General features: G+C 30.8%; 1 protein-coding gene across 6 annotated transcripts in view; it reads left to right on the plus strand.

Moving 5' to 3' along the window:
* The window catches only part of LOC149088447 (transducin-like enhancer protein 4), a 307,412-nt gene extending 298,274 nt beyond the window's left edge, over positions 1 to 9,138 (plus strand). For 5 of the 6 annotated variants that reach the window (XM_089247536.1, XM_089247540.1, XM_089247535.1 and 2 more), the window contains 5 exons: positions 2,103 to 2,248; positions 2,356 to 2,467; positions 2,566 to 2,648; positions 2,747 to 2,927; positions 8,407 to 8,984. In XM_089247536.1, coding sequence (XP_089103662.1) covers positions 2,103 to 2,248; positions 2,356 to 2,467; positions 2,566 to 2,648; positions 2,747 to 2,927; positions 8,407 to 8,514 — 630 coding nt within the window. In that variant the 3' untranslated portion in view covers positions 8,515 to 8,984. Of the gene's footprint in view, positions 1 to 2,102; positions 2,249 to 2,355; positions 2,468 to 2,565; positions 2,649 to 2,746; positions 2,928 to 8,406 lie in introns of all 6 variants that reach the window. The other variant, XM_089247539.1, reaches the window with a different exon arrangement.
* The last annotated feature ends 12,997 nt before the right edge of the window (positions 9,139 to 22,135 follow it).

A 22,135-nucleotide genomic window follows, 5' to 3' on the forward strand; every position in this document is an offset into this window, starting at 1 on the left:
AAAAAAAAAATTCTTTTTACGGTAAAGTAATATGAAGTATCGAATACAATAAGGTTCCAATTTTCTTTTTCTCCATATAAAAAAATTGGATGATACTTTGCTTTGTTCTACTTTTTGAAAAGAACTTTTTTGTTGTATGCTAATTTTTTCTGAAGAAAAAACTAATACTTTTAAATGAAATCACAACTGTTGTGTAAAGTATATTATTCCATTTTTTTATGCGCAAGCTGAAAAGTTTGTTTCTAAAAGTTGAAGGAAAAAAAAATTATAGGAAATTTTCAAAAATTTGAAGAACCTTTTAAGAGGTGGAAAAAATAATTTACGAGATGATAACAATAATAATAATGATAATAATGGCAGGAAGTGATCATAGGGGTTTCTTTTGCATGAGGAATATTCTTGTGTGATGTTTCTTTCGAGAAGTAGGGTTTATTTTGAAATAGTACTTGTACTGTGTATGAGTACCCTTTCGCAACTGTTTTTGTGTATAAATGTATTCTTTAGAAGGAACAAAGGGTTCTCCTCTCGTCTTATTTTCAAGAAACTTGAAAGAAATTTTTAAACGAATAATTTTTTATCATTTTTTTCTGCAAAAAATTTTTAAAGCTCTTCTAGGAAAGCGAAAAAATTCAAAAATCTTACATGGGAGGAAAAAACCATTTCCTAGAACATTTATGCCACTTTAAGGATTCAAATGAATTTTATTCATGTTATGTTAAATAATGAACTTCTGTCTTCATAGAGAAGAAAATGTGTGAGATGAAATTCATAAATAGCTAAATTTTGTGAAAAAAGTAGAAATTGTATAAAGAAAGGATACAAGATAATTATCAACCAAATCGAAATAACGGAAAATAAATTAAACTTAGTTTAGTTAAAGAAATTAAAACAAAATTTCTTTAGTTGAATAGCAGTAATTAGTGAAACAAAAAACAATCAATCGTCTCAAAAAATATACAGTATTACTGAAATGTAAGATAGTCTAAAATTCATTGAAATTGGAATCAAAGAAACATTGAAATTGGAATCAAAGAAACATTGAAATTGGAATCAAAGAAACATTGAAATTGGAATCAAAGAAACATTGAAATTGGAATCAAAGAAACATTGAAATTGGAATCAAAGAAACATTGAAATTGGAATCAAAGAAACATTGAAATTGGAATCAAAGAAACATTGAAATTGGAATCAAAGAAACATTGAAATTGGAATCAAAGAAACATTAAAATTGGAATCAAAGAAACATTAAAATTTGAAATAATAAGAAATTCAAAATGATAAAGGAAACATCAAATTTGAAAATTATGAAACAAAAAATTTGTAATGGTAAATAACATAAAAAAAGCTGTAATGGTAAATAACATAAAAAAAGCTGTAATGGTTTGTAAATAATCAAAAACATTAATTGAAAAGGTATAAAAAAATCCAATTGTGTAAAAAAAAATTCAATTGTAAAAAAAAAAAATCAAAATTGAAAAAATAAAAAAAAATATCACAAATGAAAAAATATTACCAAAATGTGTAAATGTTTTAATTAAAATTGAAATTAATCAAAAATCACAAAAATTAAAATATATATATATATATATATATATATATATATATATATATATATATATATATACTATAATTGATAAATAATATATATATATATTCAAATAATAAATATTTATATTCAAAATTTAAAAAATACCGAAATCGCAAAAATATAAAAATTTAAAAAATACCAAAATCGCAAAAATAAAAAAAATTCAAAATTCAAAAAAAGGAAAAATATATCAAAATTAAAAAAAATTATTGGAATAGAAATTAATCAAAAACTATCGAAATTATGAAAAGTAAACAAATTGTCAATTAATATGCTTTTAAATAATACGTAATCATTACAAACTTATTAAAACTAAGAAATTTTTATACAAAAAAAAAGTAAATTTTTTTTTTTTCATTTTCTTAAAACGATATATGTACACTGTATAATATGTCCGTACACATGAATTCACGATGATATCATAAACTTAATTTTTTTTTTCTGTCTATTGACCATTTCTTTAAATAATAGAGGAAAACGACCATATAAAAATGTCGATTTATAATATTTACAGCCTACCCCTAGAATCAAGGCGGAGCTGACATCTAGTGCACCGGCCTGTTATGCCTTGGCAATAAGTCCGGATTCAAAAGTGTGTTTCAGTTGTTGCAGCGATGGTAACATCGCCGTCTGGGACTTGCACAACCAAACTCTAGTCAGGTAAATTAGCATTCATTATTATGCATTCAATTACTTTCCCATATAATAGAAACTCTCTTTCGGTAAATAAAATTTAACAATAACCTTTTTTACAATTTCAACAACAGGCAATTTCAAGGGCACACAGATGGCGCAAGCTGCATAGATATCTCGAGCGATGGCACGAAGCTGTGGACTGGTGGCCTAGACAATACGGTCAGGTCGTGGGACCTGCGAGAGGTAATTAACCGAATAATCATTGAACATTTATTGTAATCCGCTCTAATAATCTTCACTGTTTGGAATTTGATTAATTTTGAATTATTTGGTTTTTCTAGGGCCGACAGTTACAGCAACATGACTTTACTTCACAGATATTTTCTCTAGGTTACTGCCCTACTGGCGAATGGTTAGCTGTTGGGTAAGCATTATCGATAGTTGGTCAGTATAATCTTCTATGATACATTGTCCTAATCCGAAGCAAATCAAAATGAAATGCTATTTTTTTGTGTACGATAGCATGGAGAGCAGCAACGTGGAGGTCTTGCACTGCAGTAAACCAGACAAGTACCAGCTCCATTTACACGAGAGTTGCGTGCTATCGTTGAAGTTCGCGTCCTGTGGGAAGTGGTTCGTCAGTACGGGCAAGGACAACCTGCTGAATGCATGGCGCACACCTTACGGGGCTAGTATATTCCAGGTACGTGCACCTTACAAAAGGGTCTTCATTATTTCGGTCAGTACGAGCTAAATTTAGACTTTCCGTTTCATGCATACATAAGCGGATACACCCCACATCCACGTATGAACTCACAAGAACTCTATGGATGGGCCAAAAGGCCCCGAGTTAAACAGGGAGTCCCCAAATTATTTGAATTATTATTTATTCATAAGTAATTTTTTTTCATTAAATAAGTGATTTGTTTTTCTGAATCCCTGAGATTATTTCTTTCAATTTCATTCTCAAAAAAGAATTGATTGGTTATTTCTCTAATAAGATCTGAAATTATATTTTCGCTTATTATGAATTTTCATTGAGTTATAACTGTTTTTCACTTTTAAAATAGCCTTAACTAACTTTAAAGAAAATATTTGATTCATAATGAAATTCGTTTTTTTTATTAGTTATGAAGTTTCATCGATTCCGGAATAATTTCTTTCACTAATTCTGAAACGATGTTTTTTCCTGATTCTGAAATATTTTTCCCGATTCTGAAAATTTTTCCCCTGATTCTGAAATAATTGCTTTCTATTATGAGTTTAACAAATTAATGACAAATTCTGGAAAGTGACTTCTTTCACTTAATGATTTTTTTCACTGATTCTGGAATGATTTTTTCACTGATTCTGGAATGTTTTTTTTCACTGATTCTGGAATGTTTTTTTTCACTGATTCTGGAATGTTTTTTTTCACTGATTCTGGAATGTTTTTTTTCACTGATTCTGGAATGTTTTTTTTCACTGATTCTGGAATGTTTTTTTTCACTGATTCTGAAATGATTTCTTTCACTGATTTCGAAACAATTTTTTTCACTGATTTCGAAACAATTTTTTTCCCTGATTCGGGAATGATTCCTTTCTTTGATTCTGAAATGATTCCTTTCTTTGATTCTGAAATGATTCCTTTCTTTGATTCTGAAATGATTTCTTTCACTGATTTCGGAACAATTTCTTTCACTGATTTCGGAACAATTTCTTTCACTGATTTCGGAACAATTTTTTTCACTGATTTGGGAATGATTGCTTTCTTTGATTTCGAAACAATTTATTTTTTTCCTAATTCTGAAATGATTTCTTTCACTGATTTGGGAAAAAATATTAATTCTGAAATTGTTTTCTTAGTAGTTATGAAGTTAGTGATCAGTTACGAAATTATTTCTCTCATTTGAATACGAATATTTTTCCTCAATCCCGGAAATAATTTCTTTCGTTAAATAAGAATACTTTTTCGTAGAGAGAGAGAGATCCCGAAACTATTTCTTCCACTAATTCTTGAAATTTCTTCAGCATTTCTGCAAATTTAATAACAATGTATGTATGGTTCTTTTGATAACCACTTTTCTCTTCAAAAAATATATCAGGTTGGCCCCAGAAAGTATTTCAAGGCTAAGATCTTTAATGTGCATCAGGCCAGGATTTTTCACGGGCTCCTCGAAATTACATTTATATTGTAAAAAAAATGAAAAATAATAGGATTTACTATTTTTGTGCCGAAAGCTCTAAAAACCCCTGTTTCATACCATTCATAAAACATGAAAAGACAACAAATTTGCATTCTAAATATGACTTAACTTCATATATTCATAATCTAATTAACACCCGGATCTCTTTTTTTAGGCATTAATATAACTTTTTCCTCACTAATTACTGAGATGCCAAAAAAATGAATTTACGAAGTTATTCTGACTCACAAAAAATGAAACCGGGATTTTTTTTTTTTTTACCCTAATTTATTCATAATTTGTCTTGATATATCTTCAGTGATGGAAAAAATATATTATGTACTCCATTTGGAAAAACTAACATAACTCCATGGGGATATAATATATACCGAATGAAGAAAAAATACCCTAAAAAAAACTACATCAACAATTAATGGCTTCAGGAACGATTTACCGAAGATATAAGTCAAAATTCCAAAAAAAAGAGTAAATCCGGTATTGTTTTTTTTCCCTTGAAAAAAAGAAAAAAATCCCCAAAAGAATTCTATCGAAGAAAAAATTATTAATAATCGAATGTATAACTGATGTACTTCCGTTATAATAAGTCAGATTAAAAATGGAAAACTCCAACCAAAACCAACGAAAATTAATTTTTTTTAGTAAAAAAAAACTGAAAAAGTAGGGAAAAATTCTTGTCAGGAAATTTTTCGGGGGGGAAAAAAAATCACCATTAAGATTAAAAATCACCTCGATATACACTGTCACGCTTATCTTCAAAAAAAAAAACAAAATGAGAAGAAAAAATTCAAATTAGTCTATTTTTTCTACTCATTTTCTCTCAAGTCTAATTCATTCCCTAAAGAATGCGATTTTTTTATTACCATTACGATTTTTTTTTTCTTATTATTACGATTTTTTTCGCATATATACGATTTTTTTTTTTTGGCGAGCTATTTAATCAAGAAGATGCGAGACCATTTCCTTCTAAAGGCTTTTAGGATATTTTCTTTTAATTTTTTTTTAGGCTTTTTTTTTTGGTATTTCACTAATTTCTGTCTTTCCCTATCAACTTTTCCCCCTCTACACTGTGTATTTCAATTTAATTTTCTGTTCTTCTTGGATAATTTCATATATTTTGCGGTGAAAAAAAAATAAAATTAGAAAGAAGACGCTTTTCTCTTAAAAAAAAAAGGGAATAGTGGAGCAGTTAGAAAACAATCTAATTAATTTCCGAGTTAAATTTTTAAACAGAATTTATGTCTTAGCCGTTAATTTAATGTCCTGTTTTCCCCCTTTTTTCAAAAAAAAAAAAATAACAATTTTTCTCGACATTTTTATGACGCTTTTGCTTTAATTTGGGCTTCTCTTCCCCTCCTTTCTCTTAAGTTCTTATTAAGAGATGCTCTTTTCTCTCGTAAGTAATAAATTTTTCGGGAAAAGTTCAGATACAAAATTAAAATGAAGTGTTTTTCTTTGATTGGGAAAAACATAAAAATAAAAATTTTAAGAAATAACAATAAAATAACTTTAATTTAAGCTGCAGCTTTTAGGGAAAGATTCTTTTTCGGGTTTATTTATTTATTAATTTATTTCAGTTTCGTTTTTCTCCCTTTTTTTTTTTTGCCTTATAATTCCCTTGAAATATGTTTAAGTGCGAATAGAAATTAAAAGTTCCATTTATAATTTATTTGAAAAAACGTCTTTTTTTTTTTTTTAGAAAAATGTAATTTTATTATCTGTATTCATTAACACTTTCCGGATAGGGAGAAAAACTTTTGTTTTTTAGGGGAAAAAAATTAGAATTATTAAGTGTTGATTGTAGTATATGTATTTTTATTTGGTGCTTCTTAATCCCACTAATAATGATTTCTATCTAATATTTTGTCTTCATTTTTAATGAGATAGTTTATTATTAAATTTATTTTTTATAGCTTTTATTACGCATAATAATTTTTTTTCTTAAATTAAGAAATACCTGAAATACTTTTTTTGTGGAATTTTTTATTGTTTTAATATCTTGTTAGTAATTATTTTGTGAATTTTCTTTATGATTTAAAAATATTTAATTCTATTATTTATTGTTAATAAACTTTTTTTTTGTTTTGTTATATTGCATTCCCAATTCCCTGCAAGACATTTTTTTTTTTTTTTGCAATTTTAAACTCGTTCCTAAGATCCTACCAGATATTTTTATCTCAGTTGCAAAAAAGTCACACAATGTTTGTGATTATTACTTCAGTTCTAAAGATGCCACGAGATATTTGGAATCATAATCTCTGAATTCCAGAGATCCCGTGACATATCTGGGATTGTAATCTCAGTTCACGAAATGACGCGATGTATTTTCATCTCAGTCACAATACAGTCGCGAGATATTTTAAATTGTTATATCAGTTGCAAAAGAGTCGCGAAACATTCGTGATTATTATCTCAGTCCTACGTGTCACGTGATATCTTGAATCATAATCCGAATTCCTTAATTCCACAGCTGCAGTGATATATCTAGGATGGTGATTTAAGTTCTAACAGTGTCGTGAGATATTTTCATCACATTTGCTTAAGAAGCGTGAGATATATGTGATTGTTATCTCAGTTGCACAAGAATCGCGGACATTAGTGATTGTTATCTCAGTTGCACAAGAATCGCGGACATTAGTGATTGTTATCTCAGTTGCACAAGAATCGCGGACATTAGTGATTGTTATCTCAGTTGCACAAGAATCGCGGACATTAGTGATTGTTATCTCAGTTGCACAAGAATCGCGGACATTAGTGATTGTTATCTCAGTTCTTAAGGTGTTGCAATATACCCAGGATTGAAATCTCAGCTCCTGTGTCACACGAGATATTTTTATCTCAGTTGCAAAAGAGTCACGAGGTATTTGTGATTGCTATCTCAGTTGCAAAATAGTCACGAAAATTTTTTGATTGTTATCTCAGTCGTAAAGGGACCGCGAGATATTTTTGTCTCAGTCGTAAAGGGACCGCGAGATATTTTTGTCTCAGTCGCAAAGAGTAGCGAGATATTATTATCTCGTTTGAAAAGGACCTCCTCGCACGAGGATACTGAAGTCTGACGACTAATAGGAGACAACATCCAAGCGTTCCAACACACATATTGCTATGTTGCTCCTCACACGTGGATATTGGCGTATTGGCGACGAGATATCCAACGGAATTCGTGACTATTTTCTCAGTTGGATATCTGGAATCATAATCCGAATTCTATAGACATCGCGATATGTCTTGGGATTGTGATCTCAGGTCCAGAAATGCTGCGAGATATTTCTATCACAGTTGCGGAACAGTCACTAAATATTTATGATTGTTATCTCAGTTGCAAAAGTCACACATAAGGTATTTGTTTTTGCTATATCATTTACAAATGAGCACGAGATATTTCATCTCAGGTGCAAAAGAGTCAAGAGATATTCGTGACTATAATCTCAGTTGCAAAAGAGTCAAGAGATATTGGTGAATATAATCTCAGTTGCAAAAGGAGTCGCGAGATATTTGTTATTGTTAATCTAATCTTCAGTCCAGTTGGTGCCACGGGATATCTGGAATCATAATCTGAACTTCAGAGAAGCCGCGATATATCTCATGATTGTCATCTTCGTTCCAAAAATGCCGCGCGATGTTTTTATTTCAGTTTCAAAAGAGCAACGAGTTATTTGTGATTGTTATCTCAAGTGCAATAGAGTCACGAAATATTTGTGGTTTTTACCTCAAGTGCAAAAGTCATGAGATATTAGTAATTGTTATCTCAAGTGCAATATAGTCATCAGAGATATTTGTGATTGTTATCCCTGTTGCAAAAAAGTCACGACATATCTTTGATTGCTATCACTGTTGCAAAAGAATCGAGAAATGTTTATACAACATTATAATAGATCCGAAAACAATTCTTTGAAGAGATTGAAAACATTTGAGTATTAGGAAATCATGTTCATGTGCAGTCATGTTAATATATTTCATATATAATTATATATAATCCTTATTTATTTTTTTTTACAGTCAAAAGAATCGTCATCCGTACTTAGCTGTGACATCTCATCCGATGACAAGTACATCGTCACAGGATCCGGTGACAAAAAGGCAACAGTCTATGAAGTCATCTATTGAGAAATTATTAAAAACATGGCGGCCATCTTATATATACACACTCTTTGTTTCAACATGTGTGTGTGTGTATGTGTACATCATTCTAGCCTGTTTGTACAGTGCGTGCGTGCGTATGTTTATCTGTGTGTGTGTGTGTGTGTATACGTGTCTGTCTCTGAGAATGTGTGTTATGCGTAACAATGTTGTACGTACATACCTTTTTAGCTGTGTTTTTTCCTACGTCAAAAAGTTGCATTCACTGACTATTTGGGAAAAAATCGGAAGGATGACGATGACTTTCGTGCGTGAAATATGACAAAAACTAAAAAAAAAAAAAAAATCACTTTTTTTTCCCAGTGTTTCATCATAAACAATGGCGGCGGCATCAACAATGGACACGATATTTCTGGACATGCGTGTGTAAATGTGTGTGTGTGTGTTATTTTTTTTTTTCATGGCTTTTTCTTTCCGGAATATAAATTTTTTTGAATATAGAGGGCGTGACTATGCTCCCCTTTTTCCTCATTATCATTATTTTGGAGCAACATTTATGAGGTTATTATGCAAAAAATAGCCTTTTTAACAGTTCCATGCTCTCTCTTTACACACTACTCACGATTATATATATAAATATATATTGAAGACAAAAAAAAAATGAAGCAAACAACTTGTCTTGTCACAAGGCGTGTGTGTTTATCCTAAATTTCATGTTCCAGGCGTAATGAATATAGTTCCAACTGAAACGACACTAATGCAAGGGTTGAAGGCGTAACCCTTGCGGAAGAACCACCTAAACACTATATTGCTACTACTACTGCTAAACACTATTTCTAGCAGCTACTTTTTAAAGGAAAATATCGTGATTTTTTGTGGAGCTTTTTTTGGAATCGGATCTAAATAATTCAAATCAATGTTCAATACTCAAAGCTTAATAAAATTGTCCTTTAAAAACAAAAATTTTGGACATCCAGAGGGAGTACCGGCATCTCGTCGTTAACGAGAACCCAGTCCTTAATCCTCTTTTTTTTCAGTCCTTAAATTAGGAGGAAAAATGATTTCTAATATCTTTCGGACCGCTCATAACTTTGGGCCGAGTTTTCTTTAAGGACCGAGGATTGGTACACCTACTGGTTGTATAATAGCAGCGATTGTGAAATAGGTTACCGATTGACCAAGGGTTCTTAACCTATGGGTCACGAGGGCTTCTGAGGTGGGTCGTACAAAATTCCACTTAACGGTTATAAGTTAAGGGACAGGCTGCAGCACTGCTTTCAGAGGTATCTATATGATTTTTGCGTCAGGATGCGAGCCGGATATTTTTGGGATTTTTTTTTTTTTTTCGCTACGATTCCATAAATTTTTTTGGGGGAAGTGAGCGTAGAAGAAAACATAGCATTACTATAGAATGCACAGAAAAACTGAAGAGTATCTGTATACAAAAATGTAAACCCACTAAACAAAAATTAGCGAAAATTTAGAATCGATGAAATAAATATTACTTACTTCTATAATTAATGAAAAATAATTCCAGAATAAATGAAAGAACTTGAAATCAATGAGAAATAATTCGAGAATTAATGGAAGAAATAATTGAAAATAAATATAAAAGGGAATTGAGAAAATAAATTAGAAGTAATTAAAAATTGATGGAAAATAAATCCAGAATTAATGAAAGAAATTGATTAAAAAAATAAATGAAAATTAATGAAACTATTAAAAATCAATGAAACAAAATAATAATTAATTAATTGAAAACTTATTCCATAATTAATGAGAAAAGTTAATGAAAAGAACAATTCAAAATTACTGAAAGAAACAATTGAAAGTTAATGGAGACAAATAATTGAATATAAATTGAGAGAAACAATGGATAAATAATTAAAAATTCAGAATGTGTGCGTGAGAAGTTTATTTCGGTGAAAGCTTCTTAAAAATTGGGGATAATCTGTTTTACTCGGGGCTGAGGACCCATTAAGATGCATTGACTACTACTTTACCGAGTTGAGGTGTGCGGTATAATGGTAGGTTTCACAAATTTTAAAAATCAAACATTTCGTCATTTTGAAATCTCTTTCAAATTCGAACTAGCCCCGTGGGTCTCAAATTGCGTTGTTGATTCTGCGTCACGACTGGGAAAAGGTTGAGAACCCTTGGTCTGGCCAATACGAATCCATTTTATGTCCCATTCGGGTTAGCAATACTCAATCTCGGTTCACACAACAGAAAACTCAGACACAAAATATTCCCGTTTGAAAATAATTCAAATATCTATATTTAGGCATAGAAAAAGAGAGATTATCTCGAAAGAATCGGTCACTTCACTGCTCAAATACGCTCATCATATCGTGTCAATATGAATTACATGGAAAACGACTATCACAACACAATCTGAATGTTCCTATTGAGGTCCTAAATGAAAGATTGCGAAAATCTTTTAGAAATTCATATGTTCCTATGAGTGATGATGAGCCAGGATTATGCTAATTACCTAACACGTCAAAAACTTATTCTTTTTACGGTGTTGTTATATATGTACTTGGATACGAATTATTAATAGTCAAATTCGAGTTTAAATCATATTTTAAAAAAATAAAACAAAACATTTTTGAATAGCATTAAAACGTTTAATTTATGAATTAAATATTTGAGATTGAAATCTGATTTCTTCAAATTTTGTTTGAAAAACACGCAATTTTTTTTTAAATCGAAGTGTTTGAAAAATTCTCTCTCTTGTTCATTAAAAAAAATAGTTCTTTTTTAAACAATTTGAAGGAAAAATTCAATTGATAACAAAAAATTTTATTCACTCCAAAATTTTCTTCGTTCAAAAAATAAAGAAAAAACATTTATGATATATTTTTATGCCTTTAAAAAAAAACAATAATAGTGAAATCAATTTTCAAATTTTAATATAATTCAGTTTGAAATTTCTATATATATTTTTTTAAAAACCTCATAATAAAGTTAATTTTAATGATCGAAAGCATCATTAAATCACTTTTTTGTTAAGTAATTTTAATTTATTTTAATTCAATTTTAATAATAATTATTCTACACTTTTTTAAAGAGTGAAATATTTTATTCTTAACTAACAGAAAGAAAAAAATTTTATTCTTTAAAAAACAAATATTTTTTTTTATTTTATGATTTTACTATATTTTTTATTTATATTTTTAAACATTTCCTACATTCAATATGAATTGACATATTCAATGTTTGACTAATTAATGAATTAATATCCAATTTCCTGCAATTGCAAACTATATATTTATTTATAAACAATAATTTCGTAGTTAAATTTTGGGAATTAGTACCTTTTTTTTTTAATAATACATTTCTTTAACATATGTACGTATGTAAAACCTCGGTAAGTCATCACCCTAATAAGTCGCCACTCCGGTAAGTCGTCTCATTTTCTTCCATCCCATCTAGCTTTCATAGATAACAACGTTATTAAACCCTGGTTTACGTCACTATTCAAAAGTTTGAAAGAGAGGAACAGATGATTTCCATGTCTCCCTTTAAAGAAAGAGCTTTTTTGATTAAACGCGTTGCTATATGTTCCAAAACGAACATGAAAGCCTTATGTATCAAAAAAGGAAAAGCTCGAGTGACAAAAGTGACATAAAGTTCATTTGCTGACTGAAAAAACAAAAGTTCTTGAAGTGTTAGGGGACTGTTCAAGCTGGATCTGATTCCTGCATGGGTAAAAGAGGTATTTTCCAAGAACATCAAATTTGAGTAAATATATTTGTTGATGAAGCAGACATTTTTTTCCCAAGCGGAAGAGGCCTTCTAATGTCTGCTCTGCCCTGTCCATTGCCCTTTCAAAACAATATCAGTCCCTGAATTTGGTATTACCTTATGCACCATGAACTACTGGTGAAGAATTCAAAGCACTAAAATTGAATGTATTGTAGCTATTCTAGCAGGTAGCTCGGATTCGTCTAAATTGAGAAGAAAAAGTAGTATAAACTGGTGTTTCCCAAAGTGGACGATGGAATGATCCGGGGGAGGGGGCGATAGAAGTTACAGGTATGACGTAGGATCCTATGGGTTCGCTTGAAGTGGAGCGATGGCAAAAAAATTTCTGAAAGAGGTGATGGAACAAAAAGTTTGAGAAACTATGGTGTACAGAGTAAGTGTATCTGTGTATTGAACCATAATAAATTAAATACCATAAAACTGTGAAAAAAAAGGAAAAAAATTCAGTTATTTCTACTGTAACTTTTAAAAATTTGTCATTATTGTAGTTTTTTATTTGTATTTGAATAAATGTTATAACGTTTCAATTTATACGATTTCCACAGTATCGCATTTGAAACAGACGACACTTTGCTTAAGCCATCACAATTTCTAGAAAACTTACGTGACGACTTATCGAGGTTTTACTGTATATAAGTAACTTATATACAGTAAATATTATATACATAACAACTTACTTCATTCATTACATCAAAAAAAAATAACAATGTCAAATAACAAAATATGTCATTCACTAAAATTGTCTATGAAATAAAAATCAGAAATTTAGGTCTATTCAAAAATGTAAAAAATTATTCATTTCAGTTAAAATTGATAATTTATAATAATTTTTAAAAGCGTATAAAACTCTTATATGTCACCAATTTTGATCGATTCTTTAATTAAGCTCTACAAAAAACCCGATTATTATATCAACTATATACTATACTATAAGTAACTAATGTGTAATGATTCCTACGATATTTTATATGTGACTCGTTATTATAATATAAGAAAAAAAAAACCTAATGTTCGTGTGTCGTTTTTACCAACGTCATGTTGTATATTGATCGTCTTCGCAAACATTTATTTCATTTAATTTTAAAAGATTTAAATAGAATCTCATTGGATTATAATAATAATAATTCACATAGGATTCTATAATAATAACTATTATTATTTTTTTTCCATTTCTAAATATACGTGCACAATTCCTTCAAGTAGTAGATAAGAAATTTTGTTTACTTCAAAAATTTAAATTTCGAGGGAAAAAAATACGTTTTTTACATGTATAAATGAAATTTAATGATTGGGGGGAGGGGGAAATTATATGTATTATATAAATGATGTCTGTGTATTATGACGATAATTTTCTTTTATATATGATCTTGAAACTACACACACATAACACACAAACCTACCTCTCTTATCTCTGTACATGTATGTATATCAATTTGAATGAAATTAATTTGATATTTTTAATTTGGATAATGGAGCAATTCGATGGTCCTACCTCTGATTGTATTTCGGGATTTTTCACTGTAAGACAAATTATTCTTTTCAATAATATAATTATTATTAAGATTATTCGTGGAATTTCACTCTTTTTCTTTTTTGTTGTGATTGCAGCAAAGGAAATTTCTATTTGAATGTGAGATGTTTTATGGAATGTTAATCCGAGAGCTTAGCGTTGTATTTTGAAAATTTTTATCCTTATTCCTCTCCCATTTCCAAAATTTAAAAACAAAATTTTCGCATTAATTTCTTAATATCGTTTTTTTTTAAACGAATTTCGTCATAAAATTTGCCAGTTTTCTTACTGTTGTATTTTTGCGTAATTTATCGTAAATTTAACTAATAGGTTTTTTTTTTCATAAAAACTCTGGGATTAAATTTAATTCAAATTTTCAAGAAATATTAATGAATATAATAATAATAATTTAATGAATTTAAGTCATTTCGTTTGAAAGACTGATGTATTTCTCGATAGAGATAAAAAAAAATAAATTCATTAAAATAAAAATTTAATTTTCTTTCAAATTCTGAAATTTCTAAATTTAATTTTCAGAATTTTTTTTAAAAAGAATTAAACTTTATAAGAAATTTTATCATAATATATTCAATACTTAATTTTTTATCTCAGAATTCTGTCGAAATTATAAAATTTAAGTTTTTAATTTTTCTAAGATGTTTCGAATTAAATTTCTTAATTCCTTTCAGATTGTTTTCTTCGATTTCGAAACAAAAACAAATGTACTAAATGTAAAATAATAAATGAAAAAGGCAAATTTATCAAACTTTTTAAGGAAATAAACCTTTCAATTATTTTTCTAAAAAAATTAAACAATTTTTTCTCACATAATTTGTTCCAAAATCAGAAATTTGATTGTAATTTCGTGATGAATCATAATTCTTAAATTCTGTTGATGGGATTATGGGACTGAATTTTTCTGAGAATTTTTCATGTAGTTTTTTGTGTGAACGTTTTATATTTAAGTATAATTTTTTTACTTCTATAACAACATTCTTCTTAAAGATTTGTCAATTTTGCGTCTAGAAATATTTTGCAAATTTATTACTAAATAACAAAATACGTTTTCATACATTCTTTCATGAAAAAATTATGGGATCTAATTTGTTTGATTTTTTTTTGAGAAATTTTTTTTTTTTCAAATAAGAAATAAAAATTTTCCGAATTTTCCCTTTGAATTTCAAACTTCGTCATGAAATTCTGTAATCGAAATTCTTTTAATTTCTTTTTTATCGAAAAATTGTTCAAACCAAATTCATTCCTTTAATAAATTTCATTTTCACAAAATTTCGAATTTAATAAATTTTTTTTCTTAATAATCATACGATATTTGTGCCAAATGCTATTGATAACGGTAATTATTATAATCGAGTCTTGTATTCATTTTCACTCGTGTTAATTGTTTAATTGAATTAAAATTCTTAACAATTAATTTTCCAGTGTGATGTGCAATATATTAAATGTTATAATTATTATTTTTTTAATTTATAAGCATTGATTATTTGTTCATCAAAATATTTTTATAATTAATTATTATTTATTAAATGGTTTGTGAAATGATGGAAAAATAACGAAATTGATGTTTTTTCGATTGTTGTGTGGATAAACTAATTGGAAAAAAAAAAGAGGAAATTTGTAAACTATTTATAACCGGAATGATGTACGTGTGTTGAGACTTATTAATTGTTGTTCGCGGTAAAAAAAGCTCTCATCTCTGTAAATCTTTTTTCATTTTTATTGGAATTTATTTGAATTTAATTTTTTTTTCGGAAAAATCTACTTCTTCCATCGAATTTTTCAATAAAATTCATTATTTTAAAATTATTAATTTTAATCACCATTTTTTTAACATTATTTTCAGCATAGAAGAAACAAATACTTATTATGGTTTGCAGTAATTTACTTCATTAAACTTTTAATTTATATATAGTTGATTTATTCTGCTGAATAAAAATTATCATCAAACATTTTTTTTCCTTATAAATTCGATGCATAAAATTATTTAAAAAAAATTACTAATTCAATTTTTAAGAAACATTTCAAAATTGATTTTTTTTTAAATATTTTAATAAAGTATTTTGCTGAAGTTTTCAATCAAAATTTAAATTTGTGGAATGTTTTGGATTTTGTTTATGCAATTTTTATTGAAATTTGATTAATGGAGAAGTAGATTTATTCCGATTGCGTGTTTCTATGAATGTGTGTGTTATATGTAAAAAAAAATTGTTTTTTTTTTGCCAAAAATTTGGAAAATTGAAACTCAATGTATTGATTGATTGATCGATCGATCCAGCATGTTTCCTCCCACCCTGCAATTTTTGTATCATAAAAAAAAAATCTATGATTACTTGTACATGGAAAAAAAAGAAGAGAAACATAGCATTAAATATTTGACAATGTAAATTGTGTGAAAATTTTGATTTCTTGTGTTATGATTTTTTTTTCTTGATCTATAAGGTAAATTTTGCTGGGAGAAAGTCCAAATTTTTTTTTAATTTACTAAAATTCCTAGTTTTATTGCTTGGTAAAACTTGCTAGTTGTTAAAGCTATTATTCATAATTGCGGAAAACTTTATTGAAAAAGCATTGTTGAAAAACCTCTACTTACAAAGCACATAATTGAGGAAAGATCTATTGATGAATGGGGTATAGATTTCATTGTTAAGATCGAAACTTTTTCCTCCGAGTTCCGCTGAAAAAATAATTTTCTGAGGGAAGCATTGATGAAGACTTCGTTCGTCGAAACAACGATGGAAGAATTTTCCATTGGCACATTGTTGGGAGAAGCTGTTCGTTGAAACTGTGCGGGAAGATTTTTCATTGACACATTGTTGGGGAAGCTTTGTTGGTCGAAACAGTGAGGAAAGAATTTTCCAGTGGCACATTGTTGGGGAAGCTTTTTTTCATCGAAACAATGTTGCAGGAAACTTAACTGAAAAGAGCATTATTGAAAAATCTTGGACTGAAAATCAGAGAGATGTTCTTATTACACAACATTATTAAAGATTTCTGTCTTAGAGGAGCTTTACCCAACAATGTTTCAATCAATAGAGTTTCCTTCAACGTTTAAATCGATGGTTTCTTTCATGAATGTCTTCAGCATCCCTCAGAAATATTTTTTTTTTCCTCTCTTTATTTCATTAGCTGCTTTCTCAATAATGCCATTTGCAGAAGAGCTTTCTTTAGCAATGTTTCAATCAATAAAAACTTCACTCAACAATCCTTTTACTAGTAGAGCATCCCTCAACAATGTATGTATCAGTGTATATATCAATGGAGATTCACCAATTTTTAATTGGAAGAGCTTCAGTCAACAATGTCAGGATCAATAGAGCTTCCCTCAGTAATGTCATCAATGAGCAGTTTACTCAACAATTGATTGTACTTCAAATTTCGCAGCAGTATTTATCAGTGAATCCTTCGTAAACAATGTCTTTGTCTCGATACACATCATCCCTCAAAAATATTTTTTTTAAAGCATTTCTCTAAAAAATGCTTCAATGAAACTTCCCCCTCAACATTCCCTTTTTAATAGAGCTTCCGGTTGCAAGGACATTTCCAATACAGAGCAGGTCTCAATAATGGCTTGATGAATAGAACATCCTTTAAAAATGAAATTTCACTAGATCTTGTCACAGCAATGTCCAGCAAATCAGTAAGAATTCCCTATAAACAATGTCTTTATCATTACATCATCCCTTAAAAATGTTTTCAGTACCATATTCTGAAATCATAGGAGCTCCCGCGGAGCAATCATAGCAATGCCTTTATAAACCATCCATCAGAAATGCTTTTTTCGTGATAGAGGTTTTACCTACAATACTTTTCCGTGCAAACCTTCCCTCAACAATGTTTTCACACGCATTAATAGATCCCTTAGCACCGTTTCCATCCACAAAGAGCTATTCTCAACAATGTCTTCATCAACAGATCCGCTTCAAACAGCGATTTCTTGTTTCCGTGGAAGTTCCTCATTATTTGAATCTGTAAGTTTCCCTTTCATAAAGACAGGATCCCTCTCTTTTTTTTTCCTTTTTTTTGTCAGTAGAGATTTTTCAACAATGCTTTTTCAGCTTCTGACAGCCATGTTTCATTGAACAAAGCTTCATTCTGCAATGTTTCGATGAATACAGCTTCATTCTGCAATGTTTCGATGAATACAGCTTCATTCTGCAATGTTTCGATGAATACAGCTTCATTCTGCAATGTTTCGATGAATACAGCTTCATTCTGCAATGTTTCGATGAATACAGCTTCATTCTGCAATGTTTCGATGAATACAGCTTCATTCTGCAATGTTTCGATGAATACAGCTTCATTCTGCAATGTTTCGATGAATACAGCTTCATTCTGCAATGTTTCGATGAATACAGCTTCATTCTGCAATGTTTCGATGAATACAGCTTCATTCTGCAATGTTTCGATGAATACAGCTTTTTTCGCTGTCTCTATCAACGGAGATCTACTCCAACAATATCTTCATCAACAGAGAGATTTTTCAACAATGCCTTCATCAACAGCATACCTCAAACAGCAATGATTTTTGTTTCAGTGGAACTTCAATATTTCAATCTACTGTATACGATTTTTTTTAACACTGTCTACATCAATAGAGCAACCATCAGAAATTTTTTTGTTAGTAGAGGTTTCTTCAACAACGCTTTTCCAATAAAACTTCCCGCAACAATGTTTAAATGAACAAAGCTTTCTTCAGTAACGTCTTTACCAACAGAGAGCTACAATCAACAAGGTTTTCATCAAAAGAGCACTTCATACAGCAAATGATGTTTTGTTTTAGTGAAAATTACTCATTATTTCAATCTCAATAAGTCGTTACCAATGTCTTCATCCAATAGAGCATCCCTCAGAATCTTTTTTACAAGAGGTTTCTTCAACCATGCTTTTTCAGTAAAGCTTCCAGCAACAATATTTTCAATGAAAAAAATTCTCGCAACAACGTTTCCATGAACGAGGCGTCTATCAGCAATGTTATCATTAACAAAGAGTGATTTCCAACAATTCTCTCTGTCAACAGAATACTTTAAACAGCACAATGTTTTTTCAACAATGCCTTTATCAATAGATAAAAGTCCCTCAAAATTTCTTTCGCCAGCAGAGGTTTTTCAACAATGCTTTTTCAATAAAGCTGCTTCTCGCAACAATAACTAACAAATACTTCCCACAACAGTGTCTTAATCAATAGAGAGCTTCAACAAAGATTTTTTTCCACTGGAAACTTCCCTCAATAATTCAATCGATAAATTGTTATTAATGCCTTAACAATGTCTTTTCATCAATAAATCATTCCTCAGAATATATATATTTTGCCAGCAGATGTTTCCCACTACAATTTTTCAATGAACAAAGATTTTCGTACAGTATCCATCAACAGCGAAATATTCTCAACAATGTCTCAATCAACAGCGAAATATTCTCAACAATGTCTCAATCAACAGCGAAATATTCTCAACAATGTCTCAATCAACAGCGAAATATTCTCAACAATGTCTCAATCAACAGCGAAATATTCTCAACAATGTCTCAATCAACAGCGAAATATTCTCAACAATGTCTCAATCAACAGCGAAATATTCTCAACAATGTCTCAATCAACAGCGAAATATTCTCAACAATGTCTCAATCAACAGCGAAATATTCTCAACAATGTCTCAATCAACAGCGAAATATTCTCAACAATTTCTCAATCAACAGCGAAATATTCTCAACAATTTCTCCCTCAACACAGCCACCTGAAACAGCAATGATTTTAAGTTTCATTGGAACTTCCTGAGGAAGTTCCAATGTGTCCCTTGTCAATCGCCAAGGCCATTTTTTCAATACAGTATCCCACAGAATTTCTTGTCAGTAGAAGTTTCTTCCACAGTGCTTTTTCAGTAAAGCTTCCCGCAGCAATGTTTCGTTGAACAAAGGTTTTTTCAGCGTTTCCATCGTCAGAGAACTATTTTCAACCATGTCTCCATCAACAGAGCGCTTCAAACAGGAATGACTTTTTTGTTTCGGGGGAGAGAACTTCCTCAATATTGAAGTTTCCCTTAACAATGTCTTCATCAATAGAGCACGTTCATCCAGAATTTTTTTTTTCATTTTATTTATTTTTTGTCAGTATTGGTCTCCTCAGTCGATGTTTCGCCAGTGAAGCTGCCCACAACAACGTCTCGTTGTACAAAGCTTCTCTCAACAATGTTTCGGTGAACACAGCTTTTCTTCACCGTCCCCATCAACAGAGAACTATTTTCAACAACGTCTTCAACGGAGCCCCACTTGAATCAATAATTTTTTTTCCTTCACTGGAGTTTCAACATTTCAATTGATAAGTTTCATCTTTACATATATGGAATGGCATGTCATGACTGACTCACTCACCGACTGATTCACTGATTCATCATCGCCGAGCCGATACTGCTGAAGTTAGAAATTTCGCCAGTGAAGCTATGATATGAAATTTGGTCAGCATTATATTTTATAATGTAGGTACCCACTTAGATGGGATTTCTGAAATTTCAACTCCATGGGGGTCATGAAGCTTTCGAATGTTATATGTGGGAATCATCGCCGATAAATTTTCAGATTAACAAGTCCACGCGAGCAAAGTCGCGGGTAACAACTACTTAATAATACCTTTATCAATAAAGAATCCCTTTTTATTATACAGTATTTATTTACCGAGTAGTTGTTTCCCTGGTCCAAGCATCTTCAGTTAAACTTCTCATAACAATGTTTCAATGAACAAAGCTTCCCTCAACAATCCCGTCATCATTAACAGTAAGCATCCTCCAACTTTTTCAGAAGAGATCTATCTCTCTACTCTCTACGTTCATTCAGCACTGCTTTTCTTATCAACGCCTTTCAGAGTGTAAATTTCCCAAAAAAGACGGGAGAAACGTTCCTTCGCTCATTTACTCACTCAATATGGATTATAATTATCCAAATCATACATATATATACGGCAATACGAGCAGATTTCGCTTCCATCCATCCAATACGCAAACATAAACGATCCCCCCCCCCTTTTGTATGAGAAACGTCGCGATTTCACCGTAGCCCCTCGTCTCTCTTAGGCGATTCTTCCACACAAATCGAAATCAATATTGACAGTGTGGTCTTCCATGGGGCCCCACAAAGCCCCCCGTCACCGTCTCCTATCCTTCATGGTACACATATACAGAGTATTCCCTTTAGTTACTACTACAATCTCTCTCTCTCCGTCTATAGCTCTCCAACTTTTCTCTCTCTCCTAACCTTCTTTTAAACCCTTTCAACACGCAGGACACACAGACAAGCCTCCCATCGTTGGTGGTGTGGGTATGGTATGGTGTGGTATGGTAGGAGGATGGATAAAGATCAATACAAAGGAACAAGGTTTCCTCTCCACCCAATAGCGTGATTCCAAAGTCTCTCGTGTAGGAGCCATGTGAGAGTGAGAGATAGAAGGGTGGGTCAGATTAAGTGTGTACTCCTTAATTGTTCAACCTCCCATTCTCTATTTAATAGCTACTTCGAGAGAGAGAGAAAGAGGATGGTCTTGGGAGGACGAGAGAGAGAGAGAGAGCAAAATCTCTCTTTCTACAACTACTACTATGCCACGCGAGAGCAGACTCTCTTTTCAGGCTACTCGAGAAATTACCGAATGCTCCTCTAATGAGTTTTCGCCAGGTTAATAGGGGAAACTAAATCGGGGAAGGAGAGTTGCTCTTGAAGGCCCTGGGTTGCTGCCGAAACAATGAGATACCGTGTGTATGTGTGTGCTACGTTCCTCCTCATCATCATCGTCCTCGGTGAACACGGGAGCCTCAAAATTCGAGTGCCGTTACTTGTAGACTGATAAAGCAAAAGCTTGTCTCTGCAATGATATGTAAAAGTTTTCCCCGAAAACATGGGGATCGGCGGGGGAGATTTTTCAGCCTCGGGGAATTTCAATGACTATTTTACCCTCTACTGGAAGTCTTTTATACATATGTAGCCATTCGTGGATTATTTATGGGAAAAGTGAAAATTTTGAGAGCTGTTTAAAATTGGTTAACAGACGTGGTTTCTTTTTTTCTCATGGATGTGACTCGGCATGTGTACAGTGAAACCTCAATATAACGATACTATGCGGACGAAGGAAAAATATCGTTGTAGAGGGATTAGCGTTATATCGAGAAGCAACATTATCATCACGTGTCATCAAATTTATGCTATTATTGAATTTATTGTCCCGCGGATCATAATTGATTAATTATGCATTTCTTCTGTAAAGTTGTTTGCTGTATCGTACTTTTGTGTCTTACACAGAAAGTATCAATAGCAATAACTTCCTTAGCGCTTTCGGTGATCCTGTAGTGCAAATTACCGACGTTATTAGAC

Source organism: Pholcus phalangioides, unplaced genomic scaffold, assembly GCF_987345545.1.
Source record: "Pholcus phalangioides strain wild (caught in Gottingen) unplaced genomic scaffold, Ppha-v1.0 ptg000003l_1, whole genome shotgun sequence".
NCBI classification, from domain to species: Eukaryota; Metazoa; Arthropoda; class Arachnida; order Araneae; family Pholcidae; genus Pholcus; species Pholcus phalangioides.